At 42.3% G+C, this 17080-nt stretch overlaps 1 protein-coding gene across 4 annotated transcripts in view; it reads left to right on the top strand.

The window, feature by feature from the left end:
- mia3 (MIA SH3 domain ER export factor 3) overlaps positions 1-15231 on the top strand; it is a 17187-nt gene extending 1956 nt beyond the window's left edge. For 2 of the 4 annotated variants that reach the window (XM_080024137.1, XM_080024140.1), the window contains exons 4-28: positions 1-1478; positions 1901-2224; positions 2778-2908; positions 5121-5252; positions 5464-5485; positions 6285-6373; positions 6506-6583; positions 6742-6852; positions 6939-7010; positions 7101-7205; positions 7375-7497; positions 7632-7719; positions 7809-7861; positions 7985-8075; positions 8638-8776; positions 11183-11345; positions 11437-11472; positions 11552-11619; positions 11771-11856; positions 12086-12199; positions 13063-13125; positions 13381-13424; positions 13539-13595; positions 13973-14405; positions 14490-15231. The exon at positions 1-1478 is cut by the window's left edge and continues 761 nt beyond it. In XM_080024137.1, coding sequence (XP_079880263.1) covers positions 1-1478; positions 1901-2224; positions 2778-2908; positions 5121-5252; positions 5464-5485; positions 6285-6373; positions 6506-6583; positions 6742-6852; positions 6939-7010; positions 7101-7205; positions 7375-7497; positions 7632-7719; positions 7809-7861; positions 7985-8075; positions 8638-8776; positions 11183-11345; positions 11437-11472; positions 11552-11619; positions 11771-11856; positions 12086-12199; positions 13063-13125; positions 13381-13424; positions 13539-13595; positions 13973-14405; positions 14490-14749 — 4360 coding nt within the window. In that variant the 3' untranslated portion in view covers positions 14750-15231. The remainder of the gene's footprint in view (positions 1479-1900; positions 2225-2777; positions 2909-5120; positions 5253-5463; positions 5486-6284; positions 6374-6505; positions 6584-6741; positions 6853-6938; positions 7011-7100; positions 7206-7374; positions 7498-7631; positions 7720-7808; positions 7862-7984; positions 8076-8637; positions 8777-11182; positions 11346-11436; positions 11473-11551; positions 11620-11770; positions 11857-12085; positions 12200-13062; positions 13126-13380; positions 13425-13538; positions 13596-13972; positions 14406-14489) is intronic. The other 2 variants (XM_080024139.1, XM_080024138.1) reach the window with 2 other exon arrangements.
- The last annotated feature ends 1849 nt before the right edge of the window (positions 15232-17080 follow it).

The following is a 17080-nucleotide window of genomic DNA, read 5'->3' as shown; positions in this document are numbered from 1 at the left end:
AGACACTCCAGAAACCGATCTTCCCGACGAGGTGGAACGTCCGCAACAAACGCACGGTGAGGACGAAGATGAAGACACCGACAATGATGACCCACACACTTCAGAGGACGGCGGTATGTGGACGTCGCTTGGAGACAAGGTATTTGCAATTGTCAGTGGTGGGGAAAAGATGGCGAGAGGTTCAAGTTCAGAGGAGGATGAGGATGAGGATGAGGGAGTCACGGAGGAAGAGACGGCTGCAGATGAACCTCTTAGGACCCGAGAAGGAACAGAGGACATTGAGCCACCCCCGGCCGAGCCAACGGAGGAGACATGGGCCAAAGATTTAGATGATGACGGTTCTCCTCTACCCCTTGTTTCAGAAGACGGTGATAAACAAACAGACGAGGATGACACACCTTCGTTGTTGGATGATGAGGACGATGAGAATCCCAGAAAAGTGGTCGGTCATGAACCCGACCAGGATAAATCATCGACACGACCTGTGGATGAGCAGGGGTCGGAGGAAAAACCGCCGGAGGTCACCAGGGCGGAAACCCCCGCATCCAGAGGCACTCGCCCCGTGGATTCCCTCCATCACAAATTGGATATAAAAACACGGGATGAACCCATAGAGCGGGAGACCGCGGGAGACGACTCTGAGGTCCAAGATGATGATGCACTTTTGCGAGACGATAGCACATCAAACCATTCTGCTGATACAGAAGAAAACAAAACGGGCCATGAAGAACGGTCTGTTAAGGGCACTGAATCGGAAGAACACGAGAAATCGAACAATTCCGAATCTACAGATAAACCAGAAAAGGACGACGCTGACGGCAACTTGTTCAGGCAGTATCTTGAACACTCTTTGAAACAATTCAAAAAGAATAACAGTCAGAAGAAAACGGAGGTTGACGTGGGCCTTCGGGTAGAAGAGGAGCTGCCGCCTGAAGACACAGAGGGAGAGGAAAAGGAAGTACTACTTGAAGATGAAAATGCTATTTCTTCCTCGGAGTCTCATACACGGCATACAGAAGGCGACAAGCCCTCGCTCGCCGCGCATCCGCCCACCCCGGAGCCAGACTACAGTGACAGCATTTTGAGGCTGACCCTCCTGCGAGAGCACTTCAAGGAGGAGGACATGGGGCGCCTCCGAAGGTTCCTCAGTCTCACCAACCTTTTCAAGGTGGAGGCCATGCTCTCCGACCTGGACCTGGAGCTGCAGGCCGCCCGGCTGTCCGACACCGCCACCACCGAGGACATCGAGAAGGCGTTGGACAGCATCATGGAGGCTTCCGAGAACTACATCCTGGATGAGATTGAGAAGATGCTGGACGGCAGAGACACGAAAAACACAGCGACGCCAGAGACGGATGAGAGTGTGTTCGATGAGGAGGCTCAGCTGCTGGATGAATTCCAGGAGATTGCATTCAGACTGCGCCAAAAGTACTCTGCAGCCAGCGACAGCACACCTTTGACGCCGGAAAGCGACCAAGGTAGACGTTGTAGTTAGTTTTATATATCTTTATGAAATGTGGAATGAATTTTCAATTTTTATATCCAAACAAGACCCTGGTTTCCCTTTCTTCCCGATGGTCAAATCAGACCCATAAAACAACATTTTTTGTGTGTGTTTTGAGTGTTTACTTTTCATCTCCTTGGACTTTAAGGGAACTCCTACTTAGCAAATTGTGCTCTCATAACAAAGCCGACATCCTTGCACCACACAATGGACTTGTTTGAACACAAACATTAACCCGGGTGTTGGACAATCAAACGGAAAATCTAAAAAGGATCTCCTCCCACAGACTAAATTAGCATCATTTTTTTTAAACTTTTTTGACAGTAATTCTTCAAGCAAAGAAATCGTAAGATATCGACATTAAACACGTTATTGCTCTTTCCCCTTCCCTCGCAGTTTCCATAGATGAACATGCATTAAATGTTGAAGGTGGAGAAAAAGGGAAGCCCCTGCACACCGTTGAGGAGGAACAAAACAATGTCGTCACAGAGGAGAAGGACGCCGCGCTTGGTGACGCAGACGCCGGGGAAGCGGAGCAGGGGGAAGCGGATGAAGCACACAAGCGACCCGACATTAATGTAGAGAAAGACGGAGGACACTTCAACGCCAACAAGGACAACCACCCGAGCTACAGCGTGGTGGAGGAGATGCAGAAGGGCCCACAAGCGATCCTCGACAATCCCTTTGACATGGGCCTTATTGTGGAAATGGACCCCTCGGGTTGGTAGTTTAGAAGCTTTTAGAAATACTTTATAACATATTTCACAGAGTCAAACCCCCAAGAAACACGAGAAACCCGAGAAAGCCTAGAGCCACTCCGCCGCCTTCTTAAAATGGGGTTTCTCGCAAGTTAAGCTGCTTAAACTGATGCCAGTAATTTAAGCCCTGGAAGTGGTTATGTTGAGCCTAACCTTAGCTTCACTAGACTCTTTCCCCATATTCCTGACCTAAAATCACGAGACAAAGAGATATGTTATATAGTTTCTTTGTAGCTTGACCAGGAAGTGAATCTCTTTATAAGCAGTGTAGTACTTGCACATTCTGATTTACAGCCAACTAGAATGAAGCACATTTCATCAGCATCTAAAGGCATCTGAATTTTGTTTTCACTCCCAGATCTTTTCTCTATTTCTTAAGCCTTGTGTTAGGTTTGAGGGAACCAGTTGTCATTGGTGTGGATTTCCACAATAACAGTGTTGTGCACAATACTAAATTGTTGTGTATTTTATTTAATTTATTATATATATATATATATTTTTTTTCTAACTTCTAGGTTCTCTGGACTCTGTGGACCCAGTTTCTGATTTTCAGGAAGAGGAATGGAGTTTTTTCTCAAGTGGATTGTTTTATACCAGTTGTATTTTTGCCATGATAAAGACAAAAATTTGTGATTGGATCGTTGTGGTAAGTTTTGAAGTTTATTTATTATATAACATTTTGCTTTTTTCTTGAATGCCTATGTTGTACAGGAATCCAGGAGTCTTACTTGTAAAAGCGTAATTTACCTTTGTATATCCCTAATCTTTACTGCATAGCTGCTGGAACTCTCCTGACCAGCTCCTCTGCCTCTGTGGTTGGATGGATAGATGGTTTTGGATAGTTCCTTGGTGTTATTGTAGTGCTGAAGATGAAAGTAGGAATGACTATTTGTGCCTTAATTTGAATAATTTCACTGAAAACAAGACGTTTATGGCAGCAGTAGGCAAAAGACACTAGTACAGTTGAGCAAGTAAAGAAGCTGGCAGCACTTGTTCTTAGTACAGGAGTGAGCAGGGGCTTGGTTTGTGGCCAGTGGCCACAACATATAGAACGAATGACCAAACACCTTTAAATTGTGCTTAAATTGGTGATAATCCTCAGCAGTTTGTTCCACGTGATGCACTTGATACTCATTTACCAGATCAATTTGTCTGCACAACTGATTAGCTTCATTATGTAGAGTTCAGGAGATTTCTACGTGTTTTAGAAAATGGTTGAATTGCAATCTATTTTCAAGACAAAATGTAAATCTTAGAGGGATGTTCATAATGACCATCATGTAAAATTGGGACTAAAGCTTAAAAGGACGTGTATGTTGACGGTGTAATTACATGTATATTCCACCCGGGGCGCTAATTCTCCACCAGCTTTGGGGCCCTGCGTCCCTCCCCCTGTCGGTAATGTTGACGTGTTCTACACGACCACGGCTGCCTGCTTCGGCGACTGGAGTTCAACACAGTCTCTGGGGAATACTATGTACCTGTCTCCATTTAAATTGAATCACTAGGTTAAATTGGGTTTTAATGTCTGCGTCTCGCTGATTTGTGGCGCCGGCATCGACGGTTAGTCCTCCAGATAGCCAGCTAGCAGCTGACAGGTTAGCGTTAGCATTAGCACAACACAGCCCGGCATGGACAGCTTTTCCACCCCCGCGGGTGAATTACACCGGCTCTACATGTTTCTCCTAACAGAGATCCACCGAGTGAGTAGAGCATGATGAATGTCAGACGCAGTTAAGCCCAGTCTGTCGTGTCAACACGGCCGAAACGGGGCTGTTATTGTTGACTGAGCTCGGTAATTGGCAGGAATACGAATTGATGTACGAAGGCAAAATCCGCTTGTGTGTGTGAGCGTGTTGGGTAAAATTATATAAATTACCTTTACTTAAAATCCAATCCAGGCCATATGGAGTTCTGTATGCTGCACAATCTTAAACGCGCACATTACACCACAAATCTATAAAGTGCCGCCCAGACCATAATAAAATGGATTGTTAACAGGTCTAATTTCCCTTTTTTAATATGTTGAGTGATTGTTTAAAGTGTTTAGAGTGCCACGTGCTGGGTTCAAAGGTTTCTTTGTTGTTGGGTTACTGTGCACACACTGCTCTGCCGTGTGATAGTCCAGCACATAAGATCTACTTCCAGCTGCTAAACCTTGATCATAAGCATTGGCAGTTAAAAAAAAAAAAAAGTGTCTGTCATTATCTATTTCAGCAGTAAAAAAGCAGCAGACAATTACATTTGGTGTTCAAAGTGTTTTTTGCCAATTTTTCATTTATCCAACCCGCTATATGCAGATACGCTGACTTTGAATGCTGATAACAGTCATAACTATATATACTACATAATATAGCTACAGTTCTAACTGTTTTTGGTATTTTGTGCCAACTTCTAGATGCGCCACTGGAATAAACGGTTGTCTGTTAATCCATTTATAAAGAAACTGATAAAGGGATATAAAAATGAACTTCAATCTGTGACTAAGCATTGCTGAAAGCTTTTTCTGTCATCTGATTGTGATTAATGAATAAACAGTACCTCTCCATGGGTAGGTGCAAATATAGACAAGCTAGTTAAAAGGAGCCTCATTTGAATTAAGTTCAGTGCTGTGCTAAGGCCTGTGCTACTGTGGGATTCATTTTCTATGTCAAATGATTGACAAACATGCTAGTTGGGTTGCGATTCATGTCATGCGATTCATCCATGGTTTGCTATTGTATTCTTAAAATCCGGATTTGCTTTCTCCAAGCACGTTGATTTGTGTTCCGATGTATGAGCCATTAATATGTAACGAGAGAGTCAACTGTGATCTCCCGGGTACGTCCCTAAGCGTGGCTCTGTATGATTGTCCTCAGATGATTTCCCTTCTGCCAGAGGAGTGGAAGCCCGGAGAGTCCCCGTTTGGCTGCCCCTGGCAAGCCGTTGCCGGTACAGCATTCGTCGGAATCATGACCGTCACCATGTTCTTCTGGAAAAGCGTCTTGGCTGTAAGCATTACGACAAACTTATCTTTTCCATGATGCAACCTCATGTTCAGTGTTACAATCTGTAATGGAGAAGATGCAGGGTGAATTAATTTCTGATAAGAACTCAATCTTGCCACGACTGTGTTCTGACAATCCTAAAGCTAAATTTGGGCTTCTTAACAATGCCTATGTTTGTTTTTGTTGTCTTTTTGTTTGTTTTTTGTTTACATAGGTAAAGAAAAGAGAATACCTTGGTAAGTTTTTGACTTTTTCACATTATATGGACAAAATTCATTTCTGTACCGTTGTTTATGGTTATAGTACTAGTGCCCATTAAGTTCAAGAGATTATTTGTCACATACATATGGTCATACATATATGCAGTGAAATGTCATGACACCCGGTAATGCACAATAAGCTCTGTAAGCTTTAAAACTACTAAAAAATACCAAAATGTGCGTAATCCACACAAGGTGCTTGCTTAGGCAGCCGCAAGGGGAGGCGCCACAATCGCGATTCTGGGTTTTATAATTATATAATAGAATTAATTGACTGTGTTGTATTAAATATACATTTAAATCCTCCTCAATGAAAGTTTTGGTGGCTCTTAAAATAAATCAATCAAAAAACCCGAAACATATACCAATTGGATGAACAAATTTCCCCCTGCCAAAGGATAATTACATTACATTTCATTTAGCAGACGCTTTTATCCAAAGCGACTTACAATTATTCAAACACCGACGGACGCAGCCATCAGGAGCAATTAGGGGTTAAGTGTCTTGCTCAAGGACACTACAGCATGCTAGCAGGAGGAGCCTGGGATCAAACCAGCAACCTTTAGATTACTAGACGACCAGCTCTACCTCCTGAGCTACAATCCCCGCTCATAATGAATAATGAAATAATGAAAACCAAAATAACGTATCTCTTTAATTAATAACGTATATTCTGGGAAGTGATTAAAAAAAAAAAAATGACCCTTTGATGGAACCGCGGATATGTGTTGCCCTAATTGTGAATATTCTATTTTTTATTTTTATTTTAATCAAGTGGATGAAAAAGGACTAAACCACCAAATTAAGGCACTCAAAAAAGAAAAGAGCGATGCCATTTTAAGGATGTCCGAACTCCAGCAACAGGTAATCTATGTTTACAATTGAATATCCTGTCTTTTGTTGCTATTATTATTATTATTATTATTTATTATTATTGTTGTTATTTTAGCAAAGAATGTATCTCGTCTTTGAAATTGTTATTTGGTGACACTTTAGACAGAAGAACTAAAAGAAAAGCAAAAACAGTCTGAAGAAACAACCACATGTGCCCTGAAAAGAAATCAAGACCTGGAGGTGAGCGGATGTATTTTTCTGAATTGCTCAAGGTGTTTTTCACACATTTTCTTCCTTTTAATGGTGTTATATGGTCTTTGATTGAGAGAGCAGGTGAAGAGGCTGTTTTAGACCTGATAAAGGTGGTCAATTAACACGTTCTTCTCTTGTGTCTACAGAGTAAAGTTTTGGAAGCAGAGCGACAAAATAAGCAGGTCGCTGGAGAAAGACAGTCCTATGCAGCGCGTCTTAAAGAGGAGAGGGAAAAGTCTCAGAGAAATGACACCAGGGTAATTTTCCCATTCTTTCGGTATCTTCATCTTATAATATTTTAGTGTACGTTTTGTTTTTCACAGTGTTGTTGATTTCCTAACAGATTGAGAAGTTGGAGAAGTCGAATGAGAAGCTGCAGCAGAGCAGGAAGAAGACCCAGGAAGCCCTCGCTAAGGTCTTAATCGCCACTGTTCTTCAGCGGAGCTTCATGCTTTACGCCGTGTTTAGTTGCTCTCTAATCCACTCTTAAATGTTCCTGCCACAGACCACTGTTCTTCTGGACGAGGCCAAGCTCCGTGAGGAGGCCAGAAATATTCAGCACAAATGTCTGGAGAGGGATTACGCAGCACTCAAAGAGCAGAACAAAACGGTAAGATCGTGGGTGGGCTCTTTTTCAGTCCTGTCGTGAAACAATAGGTTTTATCTTCTGGAAATGGCTTCATTGTTGACAAAGTCATTTTACACTGAACTCAATTAGACAAAGCTTTTAATGACCAAGTCTGTCTTTGAGTAACATTTTACCTTTGCCTTTGTTACAGCTCAAGGTCACAATTATAGGATGGGAGGACAAACATAAGGACCTGAGCGAGCAGATTAAAGTTTACCAGAAGTCCCAGAAGGAGCTGGAAGACTCTGTTGTTCTCAAAGATCATAACGTGGAGGTCAGTCCAGGAGTGAGTGTGAGTGTGAGTGTGAGTGTGAGTGTGAGTGTGAGTGTGAGTGTGAGTGTGAGAGTGTGAGTGTGTGAGAGTGTGTGTGTGTGTGTTTATTTTCTCTATATATATTTTTTTATCAGGTGCTCTCTGACCTGCTGGCAGACTTGGACGCTTGTGATATGCAAAGAAATGATGGAAAAGTCTTGGCCAATGGCGAGGTACCAATTGGTAAGTCAAAGAAGATCAACTAAGTGTTAGTTAGGTAAATAATTTTGAACAAATTTTAAATAAATGAGCACACTTTGTCCTTTTTACAGATAAGAAGACAGCCATAAAGAACCGGATAAAACAGATGATGGATGTTTCTCGAGTAAGACTGCAAATTGCGTCCCCTAAATATTGGATCGGTGCCTCAAAGGCGTATTGCCAACGCATCCTCTAACGAAGGGTCACGGATAGTAACCGCTTGTCTGTTTTCTTTCCTTTTCTTAAGGTGCAGACCACTCTGAGCGTGGTGGAGGACGAAAGGAATCGCTTCATGACCAAGCTGCTGAACGAGGAGAAGGCTCGGAAAGCTCTGGAAGGTACGGCCGCTCGCGTTTCTGCTCAGGTCCACTCTCAAGATAACTAGGGGCACACACATAATACTGGAGCTTTGTTGGAGGGTCAAGGTGCATAGAAAATTGGTAGAAGTGTTTGTTGCTTTGGCGCAGTAACCCTGTGTGCATCACTATTGGAACAATGCAGCAATGACAAATGACACAGTGTGTTTTTACTTCTTCAAATCAATAATCTACTTGAGCGCAGTATCCAAGGGTCATTAAAACGCTTGCAAATATATTCAATCAATTCAGCAAACTGGCGGACTTGGACTTTATTAAAAAGTCTAAAATGCTGTCTAATTCTTGGGATTAAGATGTTGATATGAAAAAAAAAAAAAATGTATGTTTTTATTCAGAATAATAATTCAGAATTGTGGATGTTTTTGATTGTATTTTAGGCTCAGAACAAACTAGATTTTGGTTTGCTTCTCTTTGCACCGGCAGTCAAAAATATGAAAAATAACGTGTTTAAAAAGTTGCAGAATTGGTTGATACCCTGGTGTGTATTGGCTCTGCTTTTTCGGCACGTTGTCGTTTCCTGCAGAGAATCACCAGGACCTTGAACACACGATCGCCGCCCTGAAAAGTGATAAGAGCCACGTGGAAAACCAGTTCAAGATCCTCCAACAGAAAAACGAAATCATGACGGAGATGTACCAGCAAAAGGAGAACGCCTTACAGCAGTAAGCACTATTCCCACTGTGAATCATGATAGTAATAAGGAGACTTTGTTGAGAGTCACTGTGGTTAATTAGAATCAAAATAAGTTGCCTTTAAAGTAGCAAATCCATACGATTCCTATTGGGTGGGTAAATCCCAGTATTCCACAAAAAAAAACGACTATTTCGTTTTTTCTTTCCCAACATCCGGGTTTACCCTCATCTTCACTATCACATGATTGCTTTCTTATCTCCAAGGTATGTCTTCTGGTTGATGAGTAAAAAAAAAATGAAATAAAGTGGCGCTCGTATTAGAGACTGACAGTAACGGTTGCCTTTTGCAACCAGTTTAAGTCAATTGGCAACCACGTTGTGGCCTCTGGTTACTTCCTTTGGCAACCACTTTTTAACATTAAAAAAAAATAGGGACAAAAAACAGCAGCAACGTGCTCCCAAAATAAATACATTTGTTGCCTTCATGATACTTAAATATTGTTGTTGCAGTCGGAACTAGACGTGCATTGACTCGTGCACACAGGCACCTGTATTAGAGACTATGGCGAAACAAATGAAGTTGTTTGACTGTGGGTGAAAGGTTCGACCAATCCGTCAACACCACAAATTAATGGGCAAATTGTTTCAACTGACAAAGAACCAGATGAACCTGAACGAAAAACAAAAGGAAATTTGTGAAGTTTTGGGAGGCCAATCTTATTTGGTGCGACTGACAACCACAGGACCCATCAGGCATGCAGGATATAACTTTTTCTCAAGTTAAGTTATTATAGGCTAATTTACAGTAACATTTTGGAGATTTAGGTTCGATATAAGTATGTTATATAGTAGGGCTGTACCTGACTCAGTCAGTCGACTCGCATTTTGGCTCTTGAGTACGAAGATTCCTCTATTCTATCCCCCCCCCAGTTCGGCCCCACACTTAACTCCTATATCAGCCTATATGAGTCTCGTGGTATACCTGGAAGACTCACATTTTTATGCCTTTCTTCTTCGGCATCTGTGATGTGAAAACATCAGATTTCCACACGGTCAGAGAGTAAAGGTGTCCGTCCTGCTTATAGTTCAGTTGTAAAATCTCAGCGCACCTCGGAGCGTCTCCTGCCGTGCTGCGCTGTCAGCCCAAGAGTGTATGTAATAGAGCAAGGTTAGGTCAATTTGGGTGACTTAATTGTGTAAATCATCTGGGGGGGGTGCGGCGACCCATTCCAGCTTTTTTTTTTTTTCCATCTGAGAAAACAGTGCCATCCGTGATGGATTAACTAGTGTACTCATTGTCTAAGAAGTGGACATGACTCTAGTCTCCAGTTGAAAGAAAGGAAGCAATGCTGCGTTCAAGGGCTCCGAAAACTAATGTGTGTTGGAAGTGATGCGTTCATGGGAACTTGGAAAACCTTTAGCTGCCACTATAAGTATATTTTCAGACCTTTTCCACAACATATGTGGCTACATCCCTGTACAGTTAGCTAAAACTTAACTATAAACTAAAGGTGGTAGGTGTAAAAAAACATTTTAGTCAAAACTAGAAAGAAAACAATGAAAACTAACTGAAACGATATTGTGTACTTACAAAACAAACTCAAATAAAAATATACAGAAAATGTCTTTTAATTTTAGTCCTTTTTCTAGTGAATTTGGTCAAATTTGTCAACACATAGCCGTTACAATACAATAACCAGTTCTTATCTTTGTAGACGGACCGCATTAATAATGAGCACGGCTCAGATCTCATCTGGTGGAGAGATACTTTTAAATGGAAAGATGTTAATGAGAATTTTCCATTGTTAACAATTAGGGGACAAACGGGACTATTGAGATTCGTATTGTCTGTGTGGTGAGCATATACATATGGGTGTAAGAGAGACAGAGACACAGGCTAAGTATGATCAGGCCAAGTGTGATCAAAGGAGTTAATATTATCACAGCTCTTGTCTGTGTTGAATTATGTTTCTTCCCCTCTGAAGATTCAAATTCTGTAATGTATCAGGTAAAACACAAACTACAAAGAATTTAGTTTGGTTACTGTGTTAAAGCTTTTAAAGATTCTTTTATGTCACATTTTCATTATTAAGCTGACATAACTGCATAGTATCTTAATTACTCAAAATATAAGGTGACTAAAAAAGGCAACCATGTTTTCAGTTTCAGCAACAAAAAGCTGATGCCTGGTTGCAGCCTGGCAACCATTTATCAAAGTTAGTGTTGATCCCTCATTAAATAATTTGGTCATTTGAGAGCACATGGATAATGTATATACATTGAATGTTGATGAATTGTTTCTTAAAAAGTATATAACGTGGGATTGGTTGTTTTTTTTAAACTAAATAATCTCATGGTTTACTGCTTTTAAACAAGCTCAAGGTGCGCAGTTAATGACGCACAGTAACCGGGAGTCACTGAAATGTGTTTCCACAGGAGGCTGACAAAGGAGGAGCTGGAGCGCCGCAGCAAGGAGTCTCTGCTCTCTGAGGTCGGGGGGAAGGCGGTGGAGGCGGAGGAGCAGGTCAAAGTCTTAAGGCAACGCATCAATGAGATGGAGGAGCAGATGAAAAAGACTGAGGAGGTCTACAAAGAACAGGTACACTCATGCAAACTTAAACAAAAAAAACCAATGATATAGCAAAAGTCATTGCTTTTACACTGATTGTTTTAAAATTATTTGTTTTCAGATTAAGGAGCAAGAAAACAAGACTCATTCCAATTGGGTTGGTAACTAAAATTTGCCTTATCTTCCAAAGTGGCGGTGTTTTGTTTTTAAATGGCGGTTTTCCGTTATTTGTCCAGGTGAACGCACGAAATGCTGAGCGGGCTCTGAACCAGGAGAAAGTTGAAACGTCAAAACTGCGTGAGAAGTGAGTCAATACCGAAGCATATTGTAAGCGTTTGGATCGTTGAGTAGACTGAATATTAAAGTCCAGATCTTCTACTTCCAGCTTCAAACAAACTAGATATTGAAGATGCAAAACTCAAGCATTTTCCATGTTCCTCCTCCCGTCCTTCCAGACTTGCCGTCCTCACGTCCCAGTTGAACGAGCGGCGCGCTCCTCTCTTCAGGCCAAACTCTGGACAGCTCGTAGGACCCCGCCAAGGTGGGCAGCGCCTACATCCTCCGCCTGTTGGAATCACCACCAGGGGCACAGGGTTTTCCAGAGCAGAAATTCAGAAATCTGACCTGCGAGCGAACTCCGGCTGTGCTTTTGTTTTCACCAGGGCATTTAATAGAGATGTACCCGAGAATTTTGTCAGTCTAATTTCATGCCGGGCGTAAAATGAAAATAATTTCTTCCACTTTCTTCCTCTTCATGGTGGGTTTAACAGGTGACTCGTATGGGCCCTCTCCGGTTAGCGGGGGGGCGCCGTCCCCCCCTCCGATGATAGAGGGGCCCAGGCGTCCCCCCTCCGCCCCCGTGGGCCGAAGAATCGATCCGTACGGTGAGTCCCGGCGGATTATGGATTATTTCCCCTTCCTGCGGCCCTGCGTCCACCCTTCACGCCTCTCATCGTTCTTTTCCCCTCTTCTGCGTTCAGACCTGCTTCTCTTATTCGCTTGGTCTCTCTTCTTTCCCTTCCTTTTTTGTTCCTTCATCAACATGACCTTCCTCGAAACCATCACCCTCATTCTGTGCCGCAGGAATAATCCAGTTTATTTATATCCTCTATTCATATATTGCCTTCCCTTGCGTCATCCTTTCTTCTGTCTTTGCTCCTAGTTTATTGGTAGCAACCATTAACTCCTTCCTTGGGATTTCTTCTTTTCATGGATCATACCTTCCGTCATTTGAATAATCAATGTGATATTTACGCAACAGAGTTGTGTGCAAAGTGATGGTAAATTCTATTTAGACCTTATCTAAAAACTGCAGCATTTTTTTATCTTATGATATGGAATTTTTAACACTTATAGAACTGTTTTTAGTGTATATTTCCCCATTTTTCCATATTTTATTTTTTATTTATTCTTTATTATTGCCTATTGTTTGATGTAAGAGGTTGATCTATCTATCTGTCTACCGTCTATCTTTCCGTCCATTTATCTAATCAAATGCCGTTTATTTTCCTAACTGAACAATATCTGGTTTGTATTTCCCATGAGATCTCAAGATGCTCAACAGATGACTTCTGTTGACATTGGTATTATAATGTTCTGAAGCACCTAGTGGACACAATCAGGTGGTAATAAAATAATATTGTTTAAAGCAAAAAAGAATATATGAACACCCAATGAGATGACTGGTGTGGTTGTTGTTGTTGTTATTATTATGATCATTAAGTTGTTTTATTTTGTTCCACATCAGGTCCACGGCCTCCATCAGACCCGCACGGCCGCTACCTCGACAACAAGCACACCTCTGGTATCGGTGGGTCTCTGTGGCGTGATGGAGCGCTCAGATCATGGAAACATTTATATAATAATAATAATTTTGATCATATTAATGGATTTTCCCTTTGAAAAAAAATAAAGTTATTGTGTTCTATTGTAGACTCCATTTTCATGAACTTGTCTTTAGGTCATACTAAATCACAGGTCAAAGTTCACCACGCTTGAACTCTTGGTTCGTAGTAAACAGATGTAATGGTACTGTTCTTGTTTTGTTTTTGTTTTTTTCCCCCAGACATCAACGCTCCTCGGACCTCCTCGCCCTCACTGGATGATTCTGTAAGTCACTCATGTCCGATTCTCGTTCATATTCTTCCATTTTAGACCGTAGAATTCCGTGTGGACCGAGTGTCCTGTCCTTCATGGCCCCTGTGTGTCCTTGCTCTGACACAGACAGAACCCGTAGATTCAGACTCTAAGGTTGAGACTGCCACCCACAGCCCAGAGCCAGTGAGTACGGGAGGCGTAAGCCCCACTCCCTGGCTTTTCCAAAGCTGGATGTGGATTTGGGAAGAGATCAGAGGCTTCTTTCACTTGGTTGACTAAATCTTTTTGGCTGGATGTGGTTTTTGGTTTTTTTTGTCCCTTATAATTTCTAGCAGCTCTAAATTAAGTTTTCCCTGTGTATTGTAGTCTGACAAAACAACAGTAGTCTAACAAAACAATTTTACAGAGCATGTGTGGTTGTGTTTTTTGGGACCTGAAAATCATGGTGTGTGGCTGCTCGGCATGTGATTGGCCGTGTGCTCGCAGTACTGCTGGCTTTTTTTGGGGTGTGAGTGACCGCTTTCTTTGCACCTTCATCTGACTTGTTCTGCACTACTCAGGGTCCCGGATCCTTCTCAAGCTCCTGCATCGTGGACTCCCCTGGATCCCGGGGTCAAGGTTCCCCCCTGGGCCCCCCAGCCGGCATGGGACACAGTCACCCTCCACCACCGCCAGGGCCCCACAGCCGTCTCCAACACCCTGGACCTCACAGGCTCCCGCGACCTGGCCCGGGGCCCCACGGCCACCTCTACCACCCGGCGGCTGGACTTCCCGGCCCCCTGCCCCCCCACGGGGCCCCGCTGCCCGCCAACGGACACCCGGGGCTGCTACAGCCCAGCCTAATTGGAGCAGAGTTTGGCCCTCGTCCATCCAACGGACATGCACTCCGGCCCCGGCTGGGCCCTGGACACACCACTGACCCCAGGGGCCAACCCCCCCTGCACTTCCGTCCCCCTCCACCTCACCACTTTGGGCCGATGCCCCCACCGCACGGTATGGCAGCGATTCTAATTTAACATCGTAGTTGTATTTTTGTTCTGTCAGTGAGTGTCTTATTAACTTGGAATTATTGTGCAGGCATGCGTGGCCCCATGGGACCTCGTCCACCGTTCCCCCCTGACATGCGCTTCCCAGGGCCATGGGACCACCCTCACCCAGCGGGGCCTCTGTTCCCAGGGGGAGTCCCTCCTCACAGAGATGCTTTCGTCCAGGGTCCTCCTGAGAGGCCCAATCTCCCTGGGGGGCCTCACCCAGGCCCTGGACAGGACCAGGACTTGTCCATGAAGCCGGAGGCGGCCCCTCAGGACTCTGTGAGGTCAGCCATGGCCGAGCCTTAAACACGCCACTGGCCTCAGCTCCAGGCCATGTCAACAAACAAGATGCAACTTGATCATGCTTCATCATTTTCTTTTTTTCAAATAAAAATAATGCAATGCAAAATTATGGTAGAGATGTTCTTGCATAGAAACATCTGAAAATCAGCAGCGTTTGAAATTGACATGTTCCTTGAAAAAACAACTTATTGTGCAATAATATTTCTATTAAATGCCTGAGGTTTTCAGTTATTCTTAAGTTTTAGAAAAAGTAATTTTTTTTTTTTTTTTTTTTAGGGGAAGCTTCTTTTTTAATGTCATTTCCTGTGGAAATAGTTTTTAAACAGGGGGAGAATTGGATTCTAACATTTCAGAAATGCCACATCTACCAATCTCCCAAACCTGTGCTTTGGAATGAACTGTAAAGGAAAATGTAATTTGTTGGCCAAATGTATAACTTATTTTACTATGTTCTTAGAAATTTTATTAATAAAGACTGCAAAAGATCTCGCTGTTGTGTTGCTTGTTGCCTACAATTGGTCTGCATGTGGGACATCCACGTTGGTTGGTCTTGACAATCTAGTCATCCAAGTGATATCTGAGAAATCTTTAACAAAGTTCCATGAAATCAACACTTTTAAATTGAAAAGCTGAATTGCTGCTCAAATTTACTGTTCAACAGCCAATTCATACTACATATTTCTACATACTACAAACCAATTCATACTAGCACCATACATAGTAATTTAGGAAATTAAACCAATAAAAATAATGAAGTTTGAAGGCTTTCATAAGGGTCAAAGCATTGGAAATGGTGTTTATGAAGATGATAAATTTGAAGTGTATTGGAAATAAGAGTGGTGTAAATATTTAATACAATTAACCTTTGTCCGTCAGCAAAACCCAAAATACTGCTCAAAGTGCTCATTCCTTTCATACCATAGCACACAGACACACACAGAGTTCAGAAACTTAATTTACCTTTTCCATATATTACAAAAATGTAATCTAAAAAAAAATATAGATGACATGTTGAGTAGGGGGAACAAAACAGAAATATAATACACAAGTAATATCTTAGACAAACCATATAATCGCATACCACATAATCACACTTTCTCATCTGTAGTGGATCCATAAAGATGACTTTCAAACATTCCACCCAAATTATTGTGGAATATGTCAACTTTCCTGTGATGAGCCCATTGCATTCTGGGTGGAACTAGTAAGTACCTGCACAGTCATCATGTCAGTGGACACACACACACACACACACACACACACACACACACACACACACACACACACATAAACACTCGTGTTGGAAGAATGTCACCATGTCTACTTTTAACAGTTCAGCAGTCAAACTTGCCCATAATTCTTCATCAAAACAAGCTCAGATTTTCTTTTGAAGCTATTTACACACTGGAAAATGGAATTATACTGTATATTTATACGCAAAATGTATTATCACTGTTATTGTTATTATTTTATTTAATAAAAAAGCCATCTTATTGAGCAGGATTCCACACGCATTTGATCACAGTGGCGTGCAAATGGATTTTCCCTTTATTTAAAAAACTGCAGTGGGACCGTTCTGTGTTAATACTGAGCTGACCATGACCATCCCATTTCAAAAACACGAATCATAGTGATGCTTGCATTCCACAGGTTTGGCAGCGGTGTGTGTAGATCAGTGCTTTTCAAATGTTTTCTTCTTTTTGTTTTGTTCTGGGGACCCACTTTTAAAAACGGCAAACAATGGGCCTTATCAATAAACCTTAGTGCGGTTTTCTTTTCACGGACAAAATCGCAGCTCCAATGGGTAAACCAACCACTTCTAAGAAGTAACCAAAAACTGATAAATCTTTTGAGATCCAAATTTTAAAAGGAAGAAGTTCTGCATTTCCAGGGGCCTCGACCCCGGGTTTGAGAAGGGCTGATGCAGGCAAGACAAGCGGAAAACAAGAATCAACGTGGCTTTGGTTTTTCGGAATTCTACAAGGGCACAAGTCCACAGTCCAAAAAAATGTAATTAGAAATTGAACTTGATAGAAAACTGCACAATTACCAAATAAACCACGTTTCTTTAGTGTATAACAACACACACGCATCTATGCACATGAATGGCTGCAGCAAAAGCAGAGCCAGGGGAAGTTATTTTACTGCATTAAGGAAAATAAAGAAAACTCCTTTATTTTGTTTTGGAGGTGGCGATCGCAACGCGTAGAATCCAAAAAAAAAACAAAAGGTCTCACCACATCGCAGGGGTGGCAGCAAGAATGAATGATTTGAGGAAATCAGTGCGGCTCTCTTGTTGGCTGTTGCAGGAAGGGGTGGTCACATTTACACGTT

Source organism: Zeus faber (assembly GCF_960531495.2).
Source record: "Zeus faber genome assembly, chromosome: 2".
NCBI classification, from domain to species: domain Eukaryota; kingdom Metazoa; phylum Chordata; class Actinopteri; order Zeiformes; family Zeidae; genus Zeus; species Zeus faber.
This window is presented reverse-complemented; position numbering and strand designations above follow the sequence as displayed.